At 43.5% G+C, this 20,075-nt stretch overlaps 1 protein-coding gene across 1 annotated transcript; it reads right to left on the reverse strand.

Moving 5' to 3' along the window:
- Positions 1–2,314: 2,314 nt before the first annotated feature.
- On the reverse strand, positions 2,315–18,580 carry LOC141192335 (uncharacterized). The gene is made up of 4 exons (XM_073661847.1): positions 18,494–18,580; positions 18,313–18,410; positions 18,024–18,114; positions 2,315–7,231 (listed from the first exon to the last, which is right to left on the reverse strand). Exons 1-4 carry the CDS (start codon positions 18,576–18,578, stop codon positions 5,874–5,876), a joined length of 1,632 nt encoding a protein of 543 aa, XP_073517948.1. The 5' UTR covers positions 18,579–18,580; the 3' UTR covers positions 2,315–5,873.
- Positions 18,581–20,075: the final 1,495 nt, after the last annotated feature.

Raw genomic sequence — 20,075 nt, forward strand, 5'->3', positions numbered from 1 at the left:
ATGGGTATGAGCCCTAAGGGTCATATACGGCCATCCACCTCTCCAGTCACAGAGGGGTGGGTGAAGATCTTAGGCAGCACATTCAGGATGCTCAGGACAGTGCGCAGGAAGGTTTACCTATGAACAAGCTTTATGTACTGCCCTCTTTACGTGTAGATCTTTTTGATGAAGAACATGATTCCGTTTTAGCTGGGCACGCGGGTTCGTCTGCCACTAGGAGATCTCTTTCTAGGTCCTTTTGGTGGCAGAATGCTCTTAAGGATATTGGAGAGTATGTTTGGAAATGCAAAGTCTGTTCCAAGGCTAAAGCCTCTCATCAAGCTCAGTGGGTTATCTCTTCCCTAACGATGTTTTGTTGCAGCCCTGGACCCACTTGTCCATGGACTTTGTCAATGATTTGCTTAACTCTGGTGGTATTACTGTCGTGTGGGTGGTGGTGGAACGTTTGAGCAAAAAGGTTCTTTTGGTCCTGCTTCAAAAGTTGCCAACTGCTAGGATCTTAGCAACTTTGTTAATTTCTAATAGATTAAATTTCATGGTGTTCCCAAAAATATAATTTTTGATTCAGCGGTTCAATTTCTGGCTAGTTTTTGCTCCAGATTGGGTAATAAGCTGCTTTTTTCTCTCAGTCTATCATACCGAGACTAATGGTCAACCAGAAGGATGAACCAGGAAATAGAGCAGTATTAGTGATGTTTTGTCTCCTCTAATCAGGAAGACTGGGTGGAATTTCTGCCCCTTATCGAGTGTGCTCTAAATAACTGTTCCTCAAAGGCTACCGGGACCTTGCCTTTTTTTAGCTGCTGTAGTTTTAATCCAGTGTTTGGGAATATTTCAGGATTACAATCTTCCCTGCCAGAGGAGGAGAGATTTTGTCCCCAACTAATTAAGGTCTTGAGGGAGGACAAAAGGGATTTTTGGTAGCTAGTGACCAGGCCAAAAGTGGTGCTAACTGCAGACGTAGGAATGCTTCTATCTTTAGGGTGGGGGATTTTGTGTGGTTGTCCTCAAAATATCTGCACTTAAAGATCACATCTAAAAAGTTTGCACCTAAATTTGTAGGTACTTATAAAATTATTACAAATTTAAATCCTGTGACAGTTAATTTGCAACTTCTTATTACCTGGAAAATCATAATTCTTTCCATTCTTCTCTTTTCAAAAAATTTGAGGGGACCTCAAGACATAAATGAGGTGGATTTGGAAGGGTGTCGGGAGTATGAGGTAGAGCGAGTTCTTAGTTCCAGGTGGGTCAGGCGCTGTCTGCACTATCTCGTTAAGTGGAAATATTATGGTCCTTAAAGGTAGCTCCCAAGTTAATATGGGGGATCTTCCTGCGATCAGATAAACAGATTATTGGGTGGGGCTGGGGAAAACCCAGCAGTCATGGTACACATTGGTACCAATGACAAAGTTAGAGGAAGGTGGAAGGTCACAGGGAATTAGGAGAGAAGTTGAAGTACAGGACCTCTAAGGTAGTGTTTGCAGAAATACAGCCGATTCCACTAGCGTCACTAGAAAGTTAGCGGGAACTTAAGGAGATAAATAAGTGGCAGGATAAAGGGTTTGGGTTCATGGAGAACTGGGCCTACTTCTGTTGGCTACAGGCTCTACGATAGGGACAGGCTGCACCTCAACTGGGGGGGGTGCAGATGTGCTGCAGTGAAAAATGGTCAGATGGATGGAAGAGCTTTTAAACTGGGATCTGGGGGGAGGGAGGTTTTTTGTGAAAATAAGGGGATAGAGTAGACAGAGAGAGAGACAGTAGGGGTCAATGAGGATTTAGGGGGCTGGGACATTCAAGGAAAGTAAGGAGGCAAGAAGGAGTAATAAATAGTTAATAGTATTAATAGTATTAAATGTCTGCTGGCAAATGCAAGAGGTCTTGCAAACAAAATTAATGAATTAGAGACTCTTAATGTCAGCCACAGATTACAATGTGGTGGGCATTACGGAAACCTGGCTGGCAAGTCACGACTGAGTGATAAACAGAGGATTACACTACATTCAAAAGGTTAGGAAAGATAAAAAGGTAGAGGGGTGGGTATTTTCATTAAATCCAACTTAAGACCTGCGCTAAATGACGACATTGGAGGGGAGCTTCGACAATGTAGAGTCAGTATGGGTAAATGTACAAGGAAATGCCAATAATGTAACGCTGTTAATTGGAATTTGCTACAAGCCTTCTAATATAGCTGAACATGTAGAGGATGAAATGCTGCAACAAAAACAAGTCATGGTCAAAGTGTTGGCTCCCTTGAAATTGTTCCAGAAAATGACGTAATTCTCCCAGAAAATTATTGCAATTACACATATTTTGTTATACATGTTTATTTCCTTTATGTGTATGTGAACAACACAAAAAAAAAACAGATAAAAAAAGGCAAAGTGAACATAATTTCACACAAAACCACAAAAAATGGACCGGTCAAAATTGTTGGCACCTTTTCTCAAAATTGTGGGGTGTGGGTAAACAACTTCGTTTCAAGCATGTGAAACTCGTTCATACTCAATTGTGGCAAGTAACAGGTGTGGGCAACATGAAAATCACACCTGAAACCAGATAAAAAGGGAGAAGTTGATTCAATCTTTGCATTGTGTGCAAGCGTGTGCCATACTAAGCATGGAGGACAGAAAGAGAAGAGAACTGTTTGAGGACTTGAGAACCAAAATTGTTCTAATCTTGAAATTCTTGATATTTTTCAAGTCCATCTCCAGAGATCCGGATGTTCCTTTGTCCATGGTGCACAACATAATCAATACATTTACAACCCATGTCACTGTAGCTAATCTCCCTGGATGTGGACAGAAGAAAAACTGACGAAAGGGTAGTCCAGATGGTGAATAAGTAGCCCCACCAAAGTTGCAAAGAAATTCAAGCTGTCTTGCATGCTCAGGGTGCATCAGTGCCAACGTGAACCAGCCGTCAACATTTGAATTAAATGAAACGCTATGGCAGGAGAATAAGGCGGACCCCACAGCTGACACAGAGGCATACAAAAGCTACACTGCAGTTTGCCAAAATGTACATGAGTAAGCTAAAACCCTTTCTGGGGAAGCGTCTTGTGGACAGAAGAGACCAATATAGAGCTTTTCGGTAAAAGCACATCGTTCTACTGTTTAAACAGAATGAAGCATGCAAAGAAAAGATCACAGTAACTACAGTGGAATATGGTGGAGGTTCAAAGATGTTTTGGAGTGGTTTTACTGCCTCTGGCATTGGGTGCCTTCACTGTGTGCAAGTCATCATGAAATCTGAAGATTACCAAAGGATTTTGTGTGGCAATGTAGTGCCTAGTCTCAGAAAGCTGGGTTTGCGTTCTAGGCCATGGGTTGCCAGCATGGCAATGACCCCAAACATACATCAAGAAGCACCCAGAAATGGATGGAAACAAAGTGCTGGAGAGTTGTGAAGTGACCGCCAATGAGCTTGGATCTAAATCCCATTGAACACCTGTGGAGAAATCTTAAAATTGCTGTTTGGAGAAAAATATTAAAATTTGAGAGTCTTCAGTAGTTGATACCTTTGGCTAACTGAAAAATTTCAAGACTACTCAGGTCTCTTTTCAGACACAGTATAACACAAAATCTGAAGTGTCATATTTATACACAACAGGGCACAGGAATAATGCAATAGATAAGACAAGTGGCGTGAAGCAGAACTATTAGCATGGGAGAGGGAGAAGCAGTTGTGGCCATGAATATTGGAACAGTTCATTGATAAGGAGTGTGAAAGTTTTATTGTCCTGTGATTGAGGTCTGGTCCATGATTGTGACGCCCAAAACGGTCTGAGGAGCACGTTCCTTAGTTGACATAAATCCATATGACACATTAACTCCTGATCTGTGAGTGTGTCAAAGATTGTCATAAGTTTGTAATTCCACATTTTTCTGTCTCTCTGAGATTTGAAGTTACCTTTTAATACAAGTAATTTCATGTCCATGATGCTGTGATCAGGGATAAAAAATGTTTGGCCACAGGTAGATCTAATCTTTTTTCTTTTACTGTGTGGCGATGAGAATTCATCCTTGTTCTAAGTTTTTGCCCTGTCTCCCCTATGTACAGACCGCCAGCTGGACATTTGGTACATATAATTAAGTACACTACATTAGATGTGATGAAGCTGAAAGTACCTGGGATCTTGTGGTTGTCTCCTGATGTGAGTTGGGAATCTTTATCTTGTCAGTGGTCATTATAAATAGACAGGTTTTACATTTTTTCTGGCTGCAGGGAAAAGTTCCTGTAGCTGTTGGAGAGGACAGGGAGTTTCTGATGATGATGCTTCTTAGATTTGGGGGCTGCCTAAATCACAGAAGTGGGGGGTCTGGAAATATAGATTGTAATCAGCATCTTTTTGTAATAATGGTTGTAATTTCCATGCAGCTCCCATTAGCATCTCCAGATTTGGATTGTAGGCGACTACTAGAGACTCCAGATTGCTTTCTTGTTTAGTTTTGAAATGTAGGAGATGATTCCTTGATATTCTGGTGGCTCTTGCAATCTGGTTTACAATTGTTCTTGTATGGTAGTCCTCGTTCAAAAAGGTCTTTCTGAGGCCACCAAGGTGTTAATTTCAGTACAGGAGTAGTTGAGTGTTAAGTTGATGGTGAGATGAAATTGATTACAGTGTTCATGGAACGTCTTAAGCTGTTGCTGAGATTCTGTCCAGATGATTAAAATATCGTCAATGTAACGGTAGTAGGCAAGAGGCCTGATGGGACATGAGGACAAGAAGTCACTATAAAGCTTGGCCACAAAAATATTTGCGTACTGTGGAGCCATTTTACTTCCCATTGCTGTACCAGTCTCCTGTAGATAAATGTTATCAAATTCAAATAATAGTGGGTGAGGATGAATTTTGTAAGTTTCACCACAAAGGTGAAACAATCCTCCTTGTCTGTTTACTTTCCCTCCCAGTACCTTTTCTTTCTACCACGGTTAGGTTTCTGGGAAGTTATACTTATTCCTTTTATTTTTGGTTCTCATTAGCTTGCCTTCTGTGCCCTATATGAATGTGTCTTAGTTTCTCACTCTGGGTTTTCATATCTTCACACTTTTCTTTCCCCTTGTTGACAGTGTATTGCTCCCCCCCCTCTGATTCCTCAGGAGGTAAGAGAAACTCCTCAACGGCCTATTAGGGAGTTAGGTCTGAGGTGTTATTTTTAGTTGTGCAGCTAGGGCCTGTCTGCACAGAGACCAATTGGGTGTAGTTGCTGCATTCTTCCCTGTGTGGGTTCTCTGGTGGCTATCAAGATGCGCTTTCTGGTTAAAAGATTTCCCAAATTTTGAACATGAAAAATGCTTCTCTGCCCGACTCTCCTAAATCTCTTTTGCTCTTTATGATCCCAACTAGTCTCACCAAATACAAAAGGTCTTTAGTAAGCTACCTTATACAGGCTGCTAAGAATATCATTCCTCGTCACTGGAAAAGTACTTCTCCACCTACTCTGGAGGAGTGGTTCTGTGACATAGCTCTTCTAAATAGGATGGAACATTTGATTGCCCGATCCCCCACTGATTGTGATAGATACTGTGAGTCTTGGAGAGACTGGATTGAATTCCAGGAATCCGATGCCTACCGTCTTACATCACACTGATGTGACCCACCCTTTTCTCTGGTGCGTTTCTTCTCTGTCCGGATTGTGCTCTGCATTGGTTCGGGCCTGGCTGCACTATGTATAGTTTCCATTGGATTTTAGTAACTTCATAATTGTAATACTGTTGGCGTAAAATGTTCCTTTCCTTCCTTTTTCTTCCTATAACTTGATGTTTTATTGGACCTTATACTTATATTCTATGATATACTGATGCTGATATTGTCCTGGTTATTCTTTTTTTTTTTGTATTTTTGTAATTGAAAATTATTTAACCTTTCAATAAAAATTGAATTTTGAAAAAGGCTTCTCCCCTGTGTGACTTCTCTGATGTTTATTAAAAGTTGCTTTCCGTGTAAAATATTTCCCACATTCTGAACATGAAAATGGCTTCTTCTCTGTATGAGTTCTCTGGTGTATAACAAGACTGTACTTCTGTGTAAAATGTTTACCACATTCCGAACATGAAAAAGGCTTCTCCCCTGTGTGAGTTCTGTAGTGTTCAACAAGATGGCATTTCTGTTTAAAATATTTCCCACATTCTGAACATGAAAAAGGCTTCTCCCCTGTGTGAGTTCTGTAGTGTTCAACAAGATGGCATTTCCGTTTAAAACGTTTACCACATTCTGAACATGAAAAAGGCTTCTCCCCTGTGTGAGTTCTCTGGTGTATAACAAGACTGTATTTCCATTTAAAATGTTTACCACATTCTGAACAGAAAAAAGGCTTCTCCTCTGTATGAGTTCTCTGGTGTATAACAAGACTGTATTTCCGTTTAAAATGTTTACCACATTCTGAACATAAAAAAGGCTTCTCCTCTGTATGAGTTCTCTGGTGTATAACAAGACTGTATTTCTGTTTAAAATGTTTACCACATTCTGAACATGAAAATGGCTTCTCCCCTGTGTGAGTTCTCTGGTGTCTAACAAGATCTGATTTCTGTTTAAAATATTTCCCACATTCTGGACATGAAAAAGGCTTCACCCCTGTGTGAGTTCTGTAGTGTTCACCAAGATGGCATTTCCGTTTAAAACGTTTACCACATTCTGAACATGAAAAAGGCTTCTCCCCTGTGTGAGTTCTCTGGTGTATAACAAGACTGTATTTCCATTTAAAATGTTTACCACATTCTGAACATAAAAAAGGCTTCTCCTCTGTATGAGTTCTCTGGTGTATAACAAGACTGTATTTCTGTTTAAAATGTTTACCACATTCTGAACATGAAAATGGCTTCTCCCCTGTGTGAGTTCTCTGGTGTCTAACAAGATCTGATTTCTTGTTAAAATATTTCCCACACTTGGAACAAGAAAATCTATTCTCGGCTGTGTGAATTTTTTGATGTTTAGGAAGAAATTTTTTGAGAGGAAAACTATTTCCATATTCTAAAAATGTCTTCTTTTCTTTAGGAGCAGTTTGTTTTTTAATGCTTAATTTGTGACTATGATTTTCCTTAGTAGTCGGTAATGAATCAGAAGACAGGACCTGTTTCAAAGGATCAGGTGACAGATCTTTGCTGTGAAGGGATGATGGTATATCTGGAGTAATGGCATTCACTTCAATTGTATCCTGTGGGATCTCAAGATCTGATTTAAAGATTGAAGATGTCGGCCGTCCCTCTGATCTCCAGGTACAGTCATCTGCCAAGATAAAAATCTATTATTTTTCAATAAAATATCCTTGGATTTTATATTTTTTTAAATTTCTACTGTACTTAAACTGTCTATAATAATGGCAAGTTATGTAAATATATTGAATTAATTATTCACCAAGACACTGACATTTCACAATCTAATAGAAAACCTCATAGGATGAACCAGTAGAGCGTGGTTTTCAACTGTTTGTTCATTCTGCCTCCCAAATATGGAATAAAAAGCCAGCAAGTTATGTAGGCAACAATAATACCAATAAAAACTTCTACTCATCTCACAAACAACAAGCCCCACTCAGGTCCATCGTCTGTAAATAGAAAAAAATCATAGTTACCGGTAACAGGATTTTACAGAGCCCATGATAGCACCATCTGAGAGATGGTATCCGCCCACCAAGGACAGGAAACCTGCTTAATAAAAAAGGCGGTACCTCTCCTCCGCATCAGTTTTGTTTTAGAGGACCTCCAGACAGTATGCTAGTACACAACAACCACCAATAAAACATTTCTGACTATACACCCATATATAGAGAACACCATCAGTGATCAAAAAAAAAAGGGGGGGGGGGGGTATACAAGGGTGCTGTCATGGGCTCTGTAAAATCCCGTTACTGGTAGGTAACTATGATTTTTTTCCCCTTCTCCTATGACAGCACCACCTGAGATTTATATAGAACAGACACCTTAGGAATGGATCACCGCTTGCAACACCTTTCTCTCAAAGGATAGATCAGCAGATGAAGAAAGATCAAGCCGGTAATGGTAAGGTAGAAGGAGATTACCATGTTGCTGCCTTACATATGTTATCAATGGACACTTCCGCCTTCTCAGTCCAGGAGGCTGCACCAGCTCTGTGGAATGGCCCTTCAGGTTCTCTGAAACCGGCACATTACTAGGGGAATATGCTAAGCTAACGGCGTCCCTGATCCATCTAGCTATAGTTCCCCTTGTAACTTTAAGTCCCTTACTAGCTCCCTGGAAGGAGACAAATAAGGCATCACTTCTCCTCCAAGGCCTTGTTACCTCCAAATACTGAACCAAAACCAGTCTAACATCTAGAGTATGAAGCCTCTGTTCCTCTAAATCTTTTGGGTTAGGATACAATGAGGGGAGAATGATCTCCTGTGTTCTATGGAATTTGGAGGCCACCTTCGGAAAATAGGCCAGGTCTGGTCTTAACGCAACTCCATCTACAGTGACCTGTGTAAAAGGATGATTTACTGACAGAGCTTGTAAGTCACTAACTCTATGGGCTGATGTTAGCGCTATCAGTATCGCTGTCTTCAGAGTGAGAGTTCTTTCTTTCACGCTTCCTTAGGGCTCAAAAAGGAGACTTAGTCAGGGCTTCCAGGACCAGGTTTAGATCCCAGGGAGGCATTCTCGGGGTAGCAATAGGTCTGGATCTATCGTACGCCTTTTTAAACCTGATAACCCATCTATCTGCTGCCAAATTATAGTTATATAAAGCTCCAAGTGCTGATACTTGCACCTAAAGGGTACTGGTAGCCAACCCCATATCTAAGACACTTTGAAGAAATTCCAGAATAGCTTTAATAGGAATTTTAACCTTAGCTGAGTGCGCCAAAATAGATAGGAATTTTGCCCATGTCCTACCATAGATCTTAGTCCTCACAGGCTTCCTGCTTTTGAGCAGAGTAGTGACTAGACCTGGAGAAAACCCTTCCTGGATTAGTAACGACCTTTCAAACTCCAGGCCATCAAATGCCCGACCTCTGAGGATGGAAGACTGGGCCTTGCTTAAGGAGATCTGGAGCATCTGGAAGGACCCATGGATCTGACTGGGACATCCTCTTTATCCAGGTGAACCAGGGTCTCTTGGGCCAGAATGGGGAGATTAGTATGACCCTTGCCTGTTCCTCCCGGATCTTCCTCAAAATCGTTGGCATTAACATTAACGGGGGGGAAAGCATAGGCTAGGCCAAAGCTCCAGGGTATTTGTAATGCATCTACTGCATAGGGTCTTTCTGTTGGATTTAAGGAGCAGAAGATCCTTGTTTTTCTGTTTCGTTTGTTTGCGAAAAGTAGAGATGAGCGGTGTTAGACTCGAACTGTTCGCCAATCTCAAATTCAAGCTGTTTTGGGCGGTGTTCGAGTCGTTCGACGAACACGAACGATTTGCAAAAAATTCGGCTGTTCGAGGTTATGTTCGATAACTGTTCGTGCACCAAAAGCGTAACTGGATTTTTTCACAGTAACACTGTTATTAGTGATGAGCGAGCATGCTCGCCACTGCTTGGTACTCGCCCGAGCATCTCAGTACTCGAGATGCTCGAGCAGGAGCTGGGGTCCCCATCCTGCATGTTTGGCGCTATTTAGAGCACCAATCATGCAGGGATTGTCTGCCACTCACTGTAATGTCACAGCCATGGTGGTTGTGGCATTACAGTGATTGCCCAAATTGATGGGAAAAGTGCTCACAGTGAAACATGAAAAGCCGGCAATTCAGCAGCGGCATACACCGGTACCCGACAATTTAGAACAGAAAGAATAGAGCATCACACATAGATTAGATAGATAGAAACATATCAGTCACATATATAATAAGTACAGTGACAGTGTTGGTTACTGTACTTGTCATTTAGTGTTAAAATAAAGGATTTATTAAAAAAAAAAAATTGACGTGGGGTTCCCCGTAATTTTAGTCTCTAGCGGAGGTTAAGCAGACGGCTGGGGCAGATGTTTGAAGCCTGGGAAGGGGGTAATACCCACGGAGCTTCCCAGGCTACTAATATCAGCCCCCAGCTGAATACCTAGCCTGTACTAGCTATTAAAATGGGGGACCCAAAAAAAAAAATGACGTGGGGTCCCCCCTATTTTAATAGCTATAAAAGGCTAGGTAAACAGCTGGGGGCTGATATTAATAGCCCAGGAAGGGTGCCATGAATATTGGCCCCCTCCCAAGCTAGAAACACCAGCAGTCAGCCACCCCAGAAATGGCGCATCCATAGGATGCGCCAATTCTGGCACTTAGCCTCGCTGTTCCCACTGCCCTGTAGCGGTGGCAGTGGGGTAATAAGGTTGGGGTTGATGTCAGCTTATAAGGCCATCTGACATCAAGCCCAGGTAAGTAATGGAGAGGCGTCTATAAGACACCCCCATTACTAACCCCATAGTCAAAGTTAAAAAAAAAACACAAACACCCAGAATAAAGTCCTTTAATTGAAATAAAGACACAATTCTTTATTGTTCTAAATTAAACCATACTTACCATCACGCCCATTCCAGCTGAAGCCAACGATCTCCTGCAATAAAAGTAAAATAATAAAGCAACCTCATCCTTACCTATCCATGGTTCCCAGGACGGCTTCAGCTCTGCTACATTGACATGACAGGCTGGATCGCAGCAGAAAGCCGCCCTTTTTATCTTGAAGGTTTCCTGTCCTTGAAGGGCGGATCCCCTCTCTCGTTGTGCCGTCATGGGTGACAGAAAAAATCTGATCTTTAGTTTTCTTTGCCTCTTATATGCAGAGCTGAGAGCATAAATTCATGTTGTTCTGCAAACTGTAGAATCTGCTCTTTCACTAACAGGAGAGGTCGGGATCTCATGCCCCCCTGATGATTGAAATAGGTGACTGTTGTCTGACATAATTCGGATGTGTTGTCCCTGTAGTTGGGAATTGAACTTCATCACTGCACTATTTACCGCAGACAGCTCCTTCATGTTTTGAGGAGAAGGCTTTCTCGCTGTCCGACCAGACTCCTTGTATTACACGATCTCCCAGATGTGCTCCCAGCCATCTCAGCTTGAGTACTCTGTAATTATGTCCCTGACCTAATATGACCAAAGACCTCTCTGTGACAGGTTCTCCCAATCCAGCCACCATGCGATTGAGATGATGGCTGTATTGGAAAGTGTCATCTTCCTGTCCAAGTGTCCCCTGAGTTGTTTCTCCGCTGCTAGTATATCTTGCTGCAGATATCGGGAGTGTATCTGAGCCCACGGGACTGCTGGGATACATGATGTCATTGTACCTAAAAGAGACATTGCTTTCCTTAGGGTCATGGATGGATTCCTGACTACTCCTGAGGCTAGGGACGTAATTCTGTTTTTCTTGTCTTCCGGTAGCAGACAAGTCTATCCCTCTGAGTCCAAGATAAGCCCTAAAAAAGACGGAACCGTCCAAGGCTCCAGGCTTGACTTCTCTAGATTCAGTATCCATTCAAGATTGATCAGGCTGGCTCTGACTCTTGTCAATGCGAGTTTTCAATGCTCTCTTGATTTGCATACTACCAAGAAGTCATCCAGGTAAGGGACAACTAGAGTATCTCGTTCTCTCAAATGCGCCATTACCTCCAGAATGATCTTCGTAAAGATTCTTGGAGCCATGGAGAGGCCAAAGGACAGAGCTGTGAACTGAAATTGCCTCACATGATTGAGGATATACACAGCTACTCTCAGATACTGCTGGTATCCTGTATGGATTGGGACGTGGTAATAGGCGTCCTTCAGGTCGAGGACACTCATATAACAACCCGGGAACAACATCTTTATGGCTGATATTATACAGTACAGACCAAAAGTTTGGACACACCTTCTCATTTAAAGATTTTTCTGTATTTTCATGACTATGAAAATTGTACATTCACACTGAAGGCATCAAAACTATGAATTAACACATGTGGAATTATATACTTAACAAAAAAGTATGAAACTACTGAAAATATGTCTTATATTCTAGGTTCTTCCAAGTAGCCACCTTTTGCTTTGATGACTGCTTTGCACACTCTTGGCATTCTCTTGATGAGCTTCAAGTGGTAGTCACCGGAAATGGTTTTCACTTCACAGGTGTGCCCTGTCAGGTTTAATAAGTGGGATTTCTTGCCTTATAAATGGGGTTGGGACCATCAGTTGTGCTGTGCAGAAGTCTGGTGGCTACACAGCTGATAGTCCTACTGAATAGACTGTTAGAATTTGTATTATGGCAAGAAAAAAGCAGCTAAGTAAAGAAAAACGAGTGGCCATCATTACTTTAAGAAATGAAGGTCAGTCAGTCTGAAAAAATGGGAAAACTTTGAAAGTGTCCCCAAGTTCAGTTGCAAAAACCATCAAGCGCTACAAATAAACTGGCTCACATGAGGACCGCCCCAGGAAAGGAAGACCACCTCTGCTTCTGAGGATAAGTTTATCCGAGTCACCACCCTCAGAAATCGCAGGTTAACAGCAGCTCAGATTAGAGACCAGGTCAATGCCACACAGAGTTCTAGCAGCAGACACATCTCTACAACAACTGTTAAGAGGAGACTTTGTGCAGCAGGCCTTCATGGTAAAATAGTTGCTAGGAAACCACTGCTAAGGACAGGCAACAAGCAGAAGAGACTTGTTTGGGCTAAAGAACACAAGGAATGGACATTAGACAAGTGGAAATCTGTGCTTTGGTCTGATGAGTCCAAATTTGAGATCTTTGGTTCCAACTACCGTGTCTTTGTGCGACGCAGAAAAGGTGAACGGATGGACTCTACATGCCTGGTTCCCACCGTGAAGCATGGAGGAGGTGTGATGGTGTGGGGGTGCTTTGCTGGTGACACTGTTGGGGAATTATTCAAAATTGAAGGCATACTGAACCAGCATGGCTACCACAGCATCTTGCAGTGGCATGCTATTCCATCCGGTTTGCGTTTAGTTGGACCATCATTTATTTTTCAACAGGACAATGACCCCAAACACACCTCCAGGCTGTGTAAGGGCTATTTGACCAAGAGGGAGAGTGATGGGGTGCTACGCCAGATGACCTGGCCTCCACAGTCACCAGACCTGAACCCAATCGAGATGGTTTGGGGTGAGCTGGACCGCAGAGTGAAGGCAAAAGGGCCAACAAGTGCTAAGCATCTCTGGGAACTCCTTCAAGATTGTTGGAAGACCATTTCCGGTGACTACCTCTTGAAGCTCATCAAGAGAATGCCAAGAGTGTGCAAAGCAGTCATCAAAGCAAAAGGTGGCTACTTTGAAGAACCTAGAATATAAGACATATTTTCAGTTATTTCACACTTTTTTGTTAAGTATATAATTCCACATGTGTTAATACATAGTTTTGATGCCTTCAGTGTGAATGTACAATTTTCATAGTCATGAAAATACAGAAAAATCTTTAAATGAGAAGGCGTGTCCAAACTTTTGGTCTCTACTATAGATTCCATCTTGAAGGGTCTGTAGATTAGAAAGTTGTTTAGGCCCTTCAAGTTGATTATGATCCTAAAGGAGCCATCCGGCTTCTTTATCAGAAAAAGGGGCGAATAGAATCCTTTCCCCTGCTCGCTTATTAGTCTCTCTCAGAACCTTCTTTTCCACTAAGTTTAATACCTCTTGCTCCAGGGCTGTTTGCTCTCTGGGCATCCTGGGAGACGAAATCATGAACGTCTGCAGGGGAATGGATCTGAATTCCAGTCTTAGTCCTGTCTTTATAATCCCTAATAGCCAGGCACTGGATGTAATTTTTTCCCAGGTAGGCAGAAGTGGGACAGTCTGCCTCCTACCTGCGGAGGCCCATCACTTAGGGGTTTTTCTGTTCTCAGAGGAAGGGCCTCCGAACATGAAGCCTCCACTCCTTGTCCTTCCATCTGCCCTGGTCTCTGGAAAATGTACCTATGCTATACTTCCTTTTACGAAAGGAAGTCTTGTACTGAGGCATCAACACACTGGAAAACCAGTGTTTCTTATCTGCGGCTTTATCCAGTATGTCATCCAGAGCTTAGCCAAAAAGAAACTCCCCTTCACACGGGATTGAACACAGTTTCATCTTAGACTGTACATCACCTGACCAGCTCTTGAGCCACAGAGCTCTGCGAGCTGCGTTGGATAAATTCACTGATCTGGCGGCCAGCCTTAACAAATCTGCCGACGCGTCCGCGAGGAAGGCAGCCGCCCCCTGCATTAGCGGAAGACAGGCCAGGATTTTTTCCCTTGGAATGTCCCCTTTAATCTGGTCTTCTAGCTGCTGCAACCAGACCATCATTTACCTGGCTGTGCAAGTGGCTGCGACTGCCAGTTTCAATGCTCCCGCTGGTCACTCCCAGGTTTGTTTTAATAAGGTTTCCGCTTTTTTATCAAGAGGATCTTTGAAAGCTCCTAAATCCTCAAACGGCAGGGTGGATTTTTTTTTAGAGAATTTTGATACTGTCACGTCAATTTTTGGGGTTTTATCTCACCTGGTTGACTCTTCTTCCTCAAACGGGTATCTGCTCTTTGAAGGTGATGGTAACTGCCCTCTCCTATCAGGTCTTTTCCATTCCCTGTCGATGAACGATCCTCTCATTGACGGGGAATGTGCGCCTCTTCTTCTGATCAAGACCCCCAAACATGATGTTCTGAACAGTCCTAGAGGTCTTGGTATCGGCTATGCCCATAGTTGTTCTGATGGCTTTAATCAGCTTATCCGTGTTTTGCACTGGAAAACACGGCCTACCTCCTGTATCGCTAACTGAGGAAGATGATGATTATGAGGATGACGAGTAGGTAGGAGAGGAAATAGACTTCCCCTTGCCCTGGAATACTACAGATTCTTCTGAGTCTGATGTATGACGTCTCAGCTTCCTACTCTTTTTACGTGTAGCCAACGTCTTTAGGGAGTCCCTAACCTCCGTCTGGACTACAGATTTTAAATCCATAGCAAAATTAGGTGTTTCCTGTGATTTTTCTCGGATACAACTCGGGCTAAGCTTTTTAGTATAAATGCTGGGAAAATGAACCCCGCACAGCGCACACTCCTTGTTATTCCTCTTGGCACTACACTTTTTGGGGGTTTCCTAGTAGAAAAAATACATAGAAAAAAAAGGGACCCATCTACTATGGTGAACTTTCACGTAGATCACGCACTACTCTGCCGTTCAGGGTACCGGAGATTAAGGCTGGATCAATGCATATGATTGCTCCCGGCTGGAGGTGGTGGACTCGCGACCTGCCCTGCTCCTCCGGCTGGTCTTGCTGCCGCTTGTCCGACTGCCACTGCTGTGGCCTTGATGGAGCTGCTGTTGCTGCTGAGGCTGCTTTGGTGGCCCCTGCTGCTGCTGCTCTGGTAACTGCGGCTCTTGCCGCAGGGCGTGTCACTTCCTGACACGTGCCCTGCGTGTGCGCAGCCCCATGGCCCAGCATTTCGGCGCGCAACGTCAGCAGGGTGCGCCAGAAACTGACATGCGCCCTGCGCGTGTGTAGTCCTGGTCCCGGCATGCTACATCAGCAGGGCGCGCCGGAGCCTCTTGACACGTGCCCTGCATGTGCGCAGCCCCGGAAGTCCCACTTGCTGGCGCGCTCAGCCACGGGGTGCATAATACCACTGCACTCCCGCGTGTACCCTTGGTGGGCGGATACCCTCTCTCAGGTGGTGCTCTCATGGAAGAAGGGAAAAAACAGAGGTTTCCATAAAGGCTCTTGAAAAGCAACATGGCTTCCATAACCCAATCCAGCTATATCCGATCTCCCAAAGTCAAATCTCCCCCTTGCTTCTGAGCCTTGCAGTGTGGCCAAAGCACATTTAGCATCCATTTGGCATTACTTTAGTGAGAAGAACCCACTTAATTTACGGTGTGTGTCTCCCCTGGAGCACAATCTGGGCACTATGTGTTGGGCAATAAAATGGCATAATTGCAATTTTCACTCTCTAACATCCACTGCGTGCTAATTTCCGGAAAGTGCCGGTAGACTCAAAATAGTCACTACCCCTTTAGATTAATTCCCTGAGGGAATTAAAATTACACAATGGAGCAATGGAGTCACTTTATGTGGATTTCACCGTGCTGCCCTGCTTAGGACAGCACGATAGCTCAGTGGTTCGTACTGCAGCCTTGCAGCGCTGGGGTCCTGGGCTCAAATCCCACCAAGGACAACATCTGCAAGGAGTTTGTATGTTCTCCCCGTGTTTCTCTGGTTTCCTCCCACACTTCAAAGACATACTACTGATAGGGAATTTAGATTGTGAGCCCCAATGGGGACAGCGATGATGAATATGTTGGCGCTATATATATATAAAAAAAATAAAGATTATTACTGCTCTGGTTTTCTGTTATTATGTCATATTAGGGCTTCTGCAAATGGTGTGTCCCATCTCCTCTGGGACCTGCTCCTGCGATGTCTGCTTCTGTCACCAGGAGCCGCCTTATTCATTCTGCAGGCGGTGCTGGTGATGGAGGAGACGTCAGAACCAGAAGTTCTGGGCGGTGCAGGACTTGTCCAGCCAGTAAGATTAGGGTTGCTGGGATCAGTAGTACCATCCAGTCTGGCAGTATGGGTGTGTGTGCTGTCAAGCTGGAGTAATCTGCTCCCTGCTTCAGCCATTTGGAAAGCACCGCACCCTACTAAAGCTGGAAGCATATTGCCGGAAGCTGCCAGATACAGCCTTGTTCTCCTCTGGTTCAGTCCTCTGTGCTCAGCTCCCGGCTTGTGGATTTGTTTCTGTTGTGACCTCGGCCCGTTTACTTGTGTCTTCTGATTTTGTATTTTCTCTGCCTTCCTGGTTCTGTCCCAACTACCTGACTATTCTTCTTGGCATCTCACACCATAGAACAGGTAACACCATGGCCCAAGCCTGGGGGTCTATGTGTAACTCCAGATACATGTAGAGGGGTTAAAGAATGATGAGCAAAGCAAGAGTAGATAGTGCCAAACCTGTTCGTGGTGGCCATCTTTTGAGCTACCAAGTGACCACGATACTTTGTGTCTGCAAACTAATCCACCAAGATCAGCATTCAAACAGCTAAATGTCGCTCCTTTCCTTCTTAACCTGCCTTGTGCCCAGACAGTAGTGTACAACCGTATATAGGGTATTGTCGGAATAAAGAGAAGATGCAAAATAATTTGTAAGATCCATTTGTTTCCTATTATCCTTTGTGAAGAATTCCAAAGTTATCCCCGCATAAAGTGACACACATCAGATTTGAAAAAATGGGGCCTGATTAGGAACACAAAACTGGCTGTGGGAAGGGGTTAAATCAGGAGTATTTTGGGCACTAACTATTGTAGTCAAAAACTGAGTATAGACAACAACACATCTACTGAAATGACCAAACTCAACAGTCTTCATCAGTAAAAAATGAGTAACTAGTGGTGAAACTTCTCTGGGGTAATTAGAGTATGGTACTCGGTGGCTCTTGGCAACCTAAACTATGGTAAGGGCAAATATTTTCTGTCAGAGGAGTTTCAAGAAGAAATATTAGTTTTAAAAGAAATTGAAAAGTCAGGATAAAGGGAAACTCTGCTGTTATTGTACAGAAAATCACACTTGTCCCTCACTGCACATTTAATGTTATCGATCATAAAAGTGAAGTTTGTCCAGAAAGACTGGACCTGGTCTTGTAGGGACCATATGAGCACATTCAGCAGCACAGAAAGGAGAGAGGGTGGATTCATCCAATAAGATATTAGGGATCTAGGAAGCCAACAGCATCATTACCCTCCGCTTTCTCTAACAGGACCATCATATTTTTCTTTAAGTGATTTTCTAACTTGTCAGCACATTCTACGTACGCTGTCATTTGATTTTGTAGTTAATAATAATAATCTTTTTATTTATTTATTTTATTTTTTGTAGTTTACAGATCTGGGCAGGTAATGGTCAGCGAGGTGGATTGTCGAGGTTGTAAGTTCTATAGAAAAGGGCTTTCAATGTCTAAAATTATTTGAATAGTTTTTGGTGGAGGAGAATGTTGTTGTCTAGAGGCAAAATGGTGATCACACGACTGTAATACGGCCGGACTACACCACCGATAAAGCAGCCACAGCCGGTGACTGAGAAGAATCTGTGACTTCTCTGCATTTAGTGGTTACTACTCACCTGGGTAGTCATATGTAGGAATCTCCTCTTTACACTGCTCATCACCCCTCACATATGTCTCTGTAGTATTAATATGGGTCAGATCTTCACCCTGAAACAAATATTGTAAAAGTCACAGACAGATGGAGAAGTCCCATCTATGATCATCTCTAATCCTGCCATCTCCACCGTCCTCATTACACAAGTATAAAACATATAATACTGGTGGATAAAACAATACTGAACACAATACCTTCACAGACGTCTACACATCATAGGGGAGATCTCATGATACCTTCTCTCCATCTACCTGATGATCCTGAGGAACATTGGGATCCTCTTGTTTACAGTCCTGCGGAAGAAGAGGACGGGGACATCTCTCTGGTGTTGTCCTCTTACTGGATAGATCTGGAGGAAACACATACAGGGACTGAATTCATGTTTTACATACAGATAATCATAGGCCGTGTGTATTTAGTCCTGTCTATTACCTGGTGATGTGAGGGGCTGGGGAACCTCCATCATGACGTCCTTGTACAGATCTTTGTGTCCTTCTAAATACTTCCACTCCTCCATGGAGAAATAGACAGCAACATCCTGACACCTTATAGGAACCTGACACATACAATGATGGCGTCATCACCCCAATCCCTTCATAGCTTTACTGTATAATGTCCCAGCATTCCCAGCAGTGTCACCTCTCCAGTCAGCAGCTCAATCATCTTGTAGGTGAGTTCTAGGATCTTCTGGTCATTGATGTCCTCATGTATCAGGGGGTGAGGTGGAGGTCCTGTGATTGGGCTCAGGGGTCTTCCCAATCCCTCAGACACAGGGTCCTGACAGCGCTCACTAGAGGTCTTCTTCACTACTGTGTAATCCTGGTTATGGAGAGACACATTAATAAATCTCACTCCAGACATTTCCAGAGTCCTCACCTCTCCAGTTCTGTCCATCTGTTATTCCCATAGATAAGAATGATGTAATGTGACGTCATCAGAATCTCTCACCTCTCCAGTAAGCCGGAAGAGGATCTCTAGGGTGAGGTGTAATATCCTCTCCGCCATCTTGTCTCTGTCCATATCCATGTTTGATGGGTAAATCAGGAAAATTCTCTTATATAGAAGATCTTCACTGAGAGAATCTGATATTGTAGAGACCTGAATGAGAAGATGATGAGCCTATGTAACATCATAAAAATCCTGCGTAATACAATTACTGGAGATAATAAGGGGAAATGTAGTCTCAAAGGCAACAGATAATGATGTCACAGTAGTTGAAGTGGGTTTATGGACCCCTAAACACTTCCCTAGTGTCCACAGCAATTGTCAAAAGCGGGAGGTGGCACTTGTGGATGGTATAGGACCCCCAGGGGGCACTCCTGTAGTTGTGGTGTCTGGGTGCAAGTTTGGAGTGCCCGTGATGTTTGTGCAATCACACGCATCCAGACACGCAGGTGAACTTGTAAAATATAACAATTTTACTGAAGGAGGTAACGGGGTACAGTCTCTCTTGAAGGCAAAGGTTACAGTATTTTGTGCATATGAAAGTAATGGTTCTCTCCACATGAGACAAGCGAGGTTATGGCCTCTCAGGGCGGCTGGAGCAGAGTTCTCTTCACTTGCTAGTAGAGGAAATGCTATGCGCAGTCTAAGAAATATTACACTGATGGAGGGACCTTCACAGATTGGCTCTCCGTGGAAACACACTAAAGTCTGGGTGTGCTCACAGTTTTTAGCCCACCGTTCCCTTTCGCAGGGGGTAGTCGATGGTGTGGCAGCCACGTGGATCTGGTCCCGGCTAGAAGCAAACAGGATAACCAGCGTGCAGGAGAGCACACGAACAGCGGTATCTCTCCTGACTGGAAGAGCCTTGTGTTTTGTGAAGGAGATTATGTGGAGAAAAATGTCCCCCAGCGTGGACTGGCATGGAAACTCTTCTGTGAGAAATAGTGTCTGTCTCCTATATCTTCGTTAGGCAGCTTGAACCCCCCACTACTAATTTGTACCAGTGCTCAGTCAGTGTGCGAGCCCTGAGCTGAGAGACTCCTCCCAGCCGTGTCTATGGCAGCTTATT

This window comes from Phyllobates terribilis, unplaced genomic scaffold, assembly GCF_046119375.1.
Source record: "Phyllobates terribilis strain yellow unplaced genomic scaffold, ASM4611937v1 Scaffold_60__1_contigs__length_8166268, whole genome shotgun sequence".
Taxonomy (NCBI): Eukaryota; Metazoa; Chordata; class Amphibia; order Anura; family Dendrobatidae; genus Phyllobates; species Phyllobates terribilis.

Bases quoted from the DNA above. Each gene is read 5' to 3' on its own strand.
- LOC141192335 (XM_073661847.1), bottom strand. From the start codon at position 18,578: ATGGAGGAGTGGAAGTATTTAGAAGGACACAAAGATCTGTACAAGGAC. The intron at 18,115-18,312 runs GTAGATGGAGAG...TATTTGTTTCAG, and splicing joins ATGTTCCTCAGGATCATCAG to GGTGAAGATCTGACCCATAT. The intron at 7,232-18,023 runs GTGAGTAGTAAC...TTATCTTGGCAG, and splicing joins TCCTACATATGACTACCCAG to ATGACTGTACCTGGAGATCA.